The sequence below is a fragment of the Pteropus vampyrus genome, unplaced genomic scaffold (genome assembly GCF_000151845.1).
Source record: "Pteropus vampyrus isolate Shadow unplaced genomic scaffold, Pvam_2.0 Scaffold277, whole genome shotgun sequence".
Classification (NCBI taxonomy): domain Eukaryota; kingdom Metazoa; phylum Chordata; class Mammalia; order Chiroptera; family Pteropodidae; genus Pteropus; species Pteropus vampyrus.
Window position 1 is genome coordinate 688,837 of NW_011889058.1, and position 6,715 is coordinate 695,551.

General features: G+C 61.6%; 1 protein-coding gene across 1 annotated transcript in view; it reads left to right on the top strand.

Annotated features, from left to right (window-relative positions):
- ZNF516 (zinc finger protein 516) overlaps nt 1-6,715 on the top strand; it is a 65,132-nt gene that overhangs the window by 35,790 nt on the left and 22,627 nt on the right. Inside the window, exon 2 of the mRNA XM_023520815.1 lies at nt 5,827-6,711. Coding sequence (XP_023376583.1) covers nt 5,989-6,711 — 723 coding nt within the window. The 5' untranslated portion in view covers nt 5,827-5,988. The remainder of the gene's footprint in view (nt 1-5,826; nt 6,712-6,715) is intronic.

Consider the following 6,715-nt stretch of genomic DNA (forward strand, 5'->3'; position numbering starts at 1 on the left):
GTACCATGTAAGCATTAATTTCAGTCTCCCAAATACTATAGATATTACCAACACTGACGTTTTAAAGATGAAGAAATGGATCAGGAACAGAGAGGTCAAGACCCTTGGTCAAGGTTACACAGCCAGTCCAAGTGAGCGGCAGCACTGGGTTTGATCTGGGCCGTCTGACCTTGAAGCTCAAGGTCTCGGCCACCTCTCTCAGCGCTGTGACGTCTCTGTGTCTGGCCTTGCATTCGCGAGGATTCAGTGGAGAGGAAGTGCCGTACGTTGTGCGCCTGGGCTCACAAAATGTGCCGTGTCACACACGAGCGAGTGACACGAGCGAGTGACGTGTCCGACACCTGCAGGGCTGGGCCTGTGCAGAGTGCTTGGGAAGCGGGTGTTGTGGGCCGACGGGGGTCGGGGAGAGCCCTGAGGAAGGCAGTGGCAGCTGAGTGAGGGCCAGAGGTGAGCGTAAGCATGTGTCCAGCGGGGTGTGAGCAGGGCACAGGGTCGTGGGCCGTGTGGCAGTGCAGGGGTACGGCTCCTGTAAGCCCACGTGGGGAGTGCGGGCCTTGTCTGGGGAACGCGGGAACCTGTGCAGGGTGCAGGGCCCAGGCCGTCCCCTCTGCACCCTGGAGCTGCGGTTTTGGTGTGAGGTGGGGGGCTGTGTGGTTTCAGGACTGAATTGGAGGTGCGGCCAGCAGGACGCAAGTGCTCCTGGGTGCTGGCGGGGGCTGGGAGGCTGAGGAGGACCACCGTGTTTGTGGCTGTGTCCCCGGGAGTGTCTCACCCTTGGTGTCCGGCCCGCACCATCCCCAGACTCGCCGGGACTGCCCAGGGAGACCGAGCTGCACCTCCCCAGTGCAGGTCATTCCTGCCCTTCCAGAAACTTCCGCCTGCCCTGCTGGGGCACGGCCAGGACGCTGTTCCAACTGCGCGTTCACACGGTGCTTCCCTTTGGCTTCCGGGTCGTGCGACGCTAAGCTGTCTCTTAGTCACGATCAGTCGTGAGGCCCCCAGACGTCGCCTGTGCCCAGGGGGCCCTCCGGGGTGGCGATGACCCTCTGGTTCAGGGCGACCCCGCGTGGGCTCTGGCTCCGGCTCCGGCTGGGAGGAGCCGTCGCGGTAGGGGGCACGTCCCCCCTTTGCAGACCCTGTGGCTGCGGCGAGGGCGACGCTCCCGCGGGCCGTGTCTGGGGTCCCGGCTTTGCCCCTCCCCAGTGCGGGGGCCTGAGCCCGTCCCCCCCGCGGCGCGTCTCCCGGACACACGTCAGGAAGCGGCTCCTCTGCGGCGTGGAGGTCAGAGGCTGGGTCCCGGGGTCCTCGCTTTCAGAAGCCATTTGCGAGTTGAAATATTTGCCCACAGGTCGAATTCATCCCGAATTCGGCGGGCGTGAGCGGTCTCGGGAAAGTCGCCCGCTTCGCTTGTGCTGGCAGCGACCTAGTGCTTCTTTGCCCGTGTTCAGTTCCCTTCTCTAAAGTGTCGCTATATATTTTTATGAAAATAAAGTATTAGCTACGTATTGTGTTTTCGTAACTTACATATCTTGCTTTCTCAAACCGCTTTTCATCTCCGTTATAATGCATTTTATGTTATAAATATACATTTTTATTTTAATTAACATTAACATTTTACTTTTGCTCATTTTTTATAAATGATTAAGTTACCTAACTTTTTAAAAATAAAACTTATTTTGAAAATTACGTAAGGCAATTTTAAAAAATAGTTTCAAACTGTTCATTATCTCTACAGAAACACAGTGAGGCATCCATTGAAAATCTATTTTAAAACCCTGATCAGCAAACCATTTTTATGCCTAAACAATTAAATTACAGTCTTGTCTGGCAACTTCTCAGCGACAGCCTTGGAAAACGTTTGTAATACAGTAACAACAAAACTGCGATTCATTATGGGCAAAATATGTGTTCCCACAGGGCTGTGCCCATGCCTGTCCCTGGGTGACGTGTGGTCCTGTGTCAGCTAAGAGACACACTCGGCCTTTGCTGCCCCCTCTCCCCGATCCCCCCACCTCCTAATGTACCGACAGACTTTCTTTAGTCCCCCTGGTTTGGGCGAAAAGCTAGCACTTCCTTACACGTCCGATATGGCTAGTTGTCTTTCAGTCACTGGGTCGGGGAAAGCTGGGACACGCAGCCGCGTCATCTGCAAGAGTAGAGGCTGCTCAGCGCTGCCAGGCGCTTGGCCGGAGCCCAGTGGTGCGACACGTCCATGTGGGGGTGTGGGGGTGTGCACTGCTCCCCGCTAGGGACCAAGGTACACGGGGAGAAACCATCCGAGACCCTCCTGGCTCAGAGGCCGTTGAGCCAGGAGGGCTGGTGACACCCCCACAGCCCTCTCCTTGGGACGGCCGCCCGGGGCGTGTTTTTAAGTTGGAAGTTCCGATGACCGCATTCTTGTTGTCTTTGGGACAGAAGTGAGGACCGTCTTAAACCACAGCCCTTGCCAGCCACTGAAGAGAAAGGTCACGCGGGTCTGTGGGTCCGGCCGCTGAGGATGGCCCATGGTGGAGCGTGCCCCGACTTCCTCTGGAGGGGGTACGGGGGGCCTCATCGGCAGCTTTGTCCACGTGACGGTTCCCCTTGGACAGCCGTGTTTCGGGCTGGGCCGGCTACTTTTCCCAATTCTGCATTTGCATCTCTCTCCCTCCGGGATGTTTCTAAGTCCTCTGGAAACGCACCCGTGCGCATCCTGCAGGGCTTTACCGAGGGCTTAGTTTCGGAGGGCGGGAGTGGGTGGAGAAGCGGGGAGCCGCTGGGCGCCCCCGCCCTCCCTCCAGGCTGCTCCCGCATGGGGTGGGAGGCCTGCTGGCCTCCAGAGAAGCCAGAGCAATGGAAACTGCACCCTCCAGTCTGCAGGCTTCTCGAAGGACCGCGTCCAGGGGCGTCACGTGCTGGGAAGCAGAAACCGAAACGTCGAGGCCGCCGTGAGGCCATGCGGACGCTCAGCCAGCGGGGCAGCTGGAGCCCTCCCAGACGCGGGGAAGACCCCGGCCCCGGGAGAGAAGGGGGCAGTGCTGTCGCCTCCCACCCTGCCGGGCTCACAGCGGGCCTGGTGCTGCTGCGGTCACATCCACCGCTCCTTGTCGCTGGGCCCGTGGCCTGGAGGGCGGGGCGCAGCCTGGCCTCAGAGGCCCTGCCGGGCAGGGCCGCTGCTGCTCACGGCTATTCCCTGCCCGTGAGGGGGTCCGCGTGGCGCTCAGTGGGGCCGGGCAGGACGTGCCAGCAGGGGCTTTGGTGACACACGGCCTCATGTCGGTTCCAGACTCAGGACCCAGCAGATTAGACAGGCCCCCCGTGTGAGGGATGCCCCCTGAAAGCCTGCCGGCTGGCTGACGGGGACCAGGGCTCCTTGGGTCACTCTGTACCCCGGGACCTGCCACACTGGGATGTCACGGAGGCAGGAGGCAGGGTCTCCTTGCACTGGCCCCGGAGCTGCCGCCTGGCTTTGAAAGAGCCCCTGGAAGTGGAGGACTGTGCGACATGTCACATCCTTGAGGAACTAACCTACAGGTCCAGTGGCGTCTGAAGTTACCTCAGTGCCCGCAGGGTCCAGTTTTCAGTTGTTTCTTGTCCTGTTATTTCTGGATGGTTCCTTAAGGTTTTTATGCCCAGATTAGGTCACTAAGTTAAGTGTAAAATAGCATGTTCAGTCATACCTGTACATACGATGTCACACACAGCATTTGGGGGGATGGAGTAAGCCCTGGGATAGAAGGGGAGATGTGCAAGTCATTTGCCTTATAAATTCACCATAAATAAAACATAGTCACCTGAAGCTTGTGCCAAGAACAAAACTGTTGGAAAAATAAATGAGCTGAAGATGCATTGAGAGGTGTTCGAGTTGACCTCCCTCCTCGTCTGTCCAACTTCAGGGGCTTGTCATGGGTCCAGGCTGTCGGGTCGCTGGTCTGGGGCTCCGTCTCCCGGCAGGACGGCCGCCTGCAGCTCTGCTCCGGCCCCGTCGCAGTTCGCTGCTGGCGCGTTGGTCCTTGGCGAGCCGGGGAGCGGCCGGCACGGGGCTTTGTTGGAAGCCGTCTCAGGACGCACAGCTCTGAGATCTCTGCCTTCGTGCTCGTCGGTGGGAGGCGGCGTCTGGGGAGAACACGAGGCGTGTTGCGTCTTCACGGGCCTCCCTGCTGGGTGGGGTCTGCACCCTCGTGGGAAAGTGGAGGGACGGGAGTGTGGCGTGTTCAGAATCCCGGCTGCCCGCGGGCACTGGGGTGACCACGCACCCCTAGGGTCCCTTTTCCTGTCGCGATGTTCTGTGTCTGCTTCAGTGAAAACGTGGCGGGCCGGACCACCCAGACTGAGCAGGACTCGCTGCCCAGGCTCTTCCGGGAGGGGACCCCTGGTCTCTGCACAGAAAACGGGCATCGCCACACTGTCCGGTTCAGGGGCAGCAGCTCACAGCTTCTAAGCGCTCTGAGTTTTAAAACGGGACGTCTTCCTGTGTCACTTTGTGAAAACACGGCTTCCGTCCTACTCACGTGAGCTTTGGTAAAGAAAACCTGCCCATCTGGGGGCCGCTCCGTGCGGCGTGAGCCTGGAGGCCCCCGACGCAGTGACGCGATCGCGTGTGTCGAGACGGGAAGGGTGACCTGCCGCGTGCCAGGGCGGCTGGGGGGCTCGTCCTGGCCTGACCCGTCCGCGCTGTCCTGAGAGGCGCCGATCGCAGACATCCATTCTCCTGGGCTCGGTGTTTTGTTTACGTTCTTGTCACGAGTCAGGCGGGAATTCTCGTTTTGACGGCACGTAGTCGCTTTTGGTGTGCGTTGGGCCCACTTGGTGGTTTGCAGGCATTTGGTCGGCTTGCCTGCTGCGCGCCGGGTGCGGCCAGGGCACCCCGGTGTCCAGTTGGCACGGGCCTGTGCCCGGAGGAGCAGCGCTGATTGCGTCCTGCCCCTCAGTTTCCGAAGGGCAGACGGGCACGGAAGCAGCACTGAGGGTACAGTGTGACGCCTCCTGTCACCAGGCAGAGGCAGACCTGGCCTTCCCAGGAAGGACAGGCGCCCCGGGGGTCTGACCTGTGGGGCAGTGCGGAGGCTGCCTGACCTCCTGGGGTCATCAGAGTATTCTTCACCCAGGACTCAGCCCTCTGGCCAGTGTTTAGGGCGCCTTCGTGGGGAGAGCAGGGAGGGGGTGCAGGATAGGGGACAGGGCCAGGCTGAGCAGGGCATCGTGAGGCGGGACAAGGAGTTCGGGCTCTGCGAGGCGTCGAAGGCCGAGCGTCGCTGTGGAAGTGAACAATCTTGTGGTCACACATGCCTGGGAGCGGTGGCCAGGGCAGCCAGTGTCCGCCACCCAGTCCCGCAGCCGCCGGTTCAGGGCACAGGCCTTGGAGGAGCTTCGAGCCCCACCGGCACTTGGTGGCCTCTTCCCGAATCGCCGTGTCCTCGCCGTCCGCGCGCGCTTGCACGTGCCTCGATAGTGAACCGCCCCGCAGCTCTCGGGGCAGGAGCTGCCGCCAGCCTCGCCTCTGCCTCCCGCTCCTCGGAGCTCGTTTCTGCTGCGAGCGTCCTGGAGCTGTTTCTCACATGCCCACGGGTCCCCCCGCCAGTCTGCAAGACTTAATGTTTTTTGATAAAAGTTGTTTTAGTGCACAGTCGTTTACAATGGCTCGTTTTAATGATTAGCACACAGTTATTAATGATTAATGGCCTGATTATCGATCTCGGAAGGAAGGCAGCTGTTGGTCCGTGTCTTAGGACTTTTGTCGGAGCCTCCTCTTTGTTTGGGACTGGAGCGTGTCGCTCGCTGCCCGCGGGTGGGTCTCCGTCCACCTGGGAACCTGGTCCCTAAGCTCTCGTGTCTTCTCTGTTGCAGGTGCTGGCCGCCGTCCCCATGCTCTGCGGCTAGGACGAGCGTGTGCCGGTGGCAGCCGTGCTCCGCAGCTGGGAAGCAGCAGGCTGCTCTGGACATGGAGAGATAGGCCTGGTCCCGCAGCCCGCCTGACAGCCGTGCCCCGGCCGGGCCAGCGCGTCCGCGATGGAGCGCAGCCGCGATGCGGAGCTGGAGCTGCGGAGGGGCCCCAGCCCCCCCAGGGCAGCCCGGAGCCCGGAGGCGGACGGGGACAAGGCCGCGAGCCACAGCTGCTGCATCTGTGGCAAGAGCTTCCCGTTCCAGAGCTCGCTGTCGCAGCACATGCGCAAGCACACGGGCCAGAAGCCCTACCAGTGCCCCTACTGCGGCCACAGGGCGTCCCAGAAGGGCAGCCTCAAGGTCCACATCCGCAGCCACCGCACCGGGACCCTGGCACAGGGCCACGAGCCCGAGGCCGGCGAGGCGCGTGTGTCCGAGGGCCTGGACGGCTGCACCAGCCCCACGAAGAGCACCTCGGCCTGCAACCGGATCCTGAACGGTGCGGCCCAGGGCGGCAGCGGCAAGATCCTGCTGAGGAGCAGCCGGAAGGAGGCGGAGGCGCCGGCGGGCGCGGCGCTGGCTCAGTGCTCCTTCTGCAGGAGCCGGTTCCAGCGCAGGGCCGACCTGGAGCGCCACGTGCACCAGGCGCACAAGACCTTCCGGTGCCGGCTGTGCAGCTATGTGACGCTGCGGGAGGAGGCCCTGCTGAGCCACATCGGGAAGGACCACGTCACGGCGCAGGTGCCCCGTGGCGAGGCCTACGTGGAGGGCGGCAAGCCCGAGCTGCCGCCGGGCGAGTTCCCGTGCGAGGTGTGCGGCCAGGCCTTCAGCCAGACCTGGTTCCTGAAGGCGC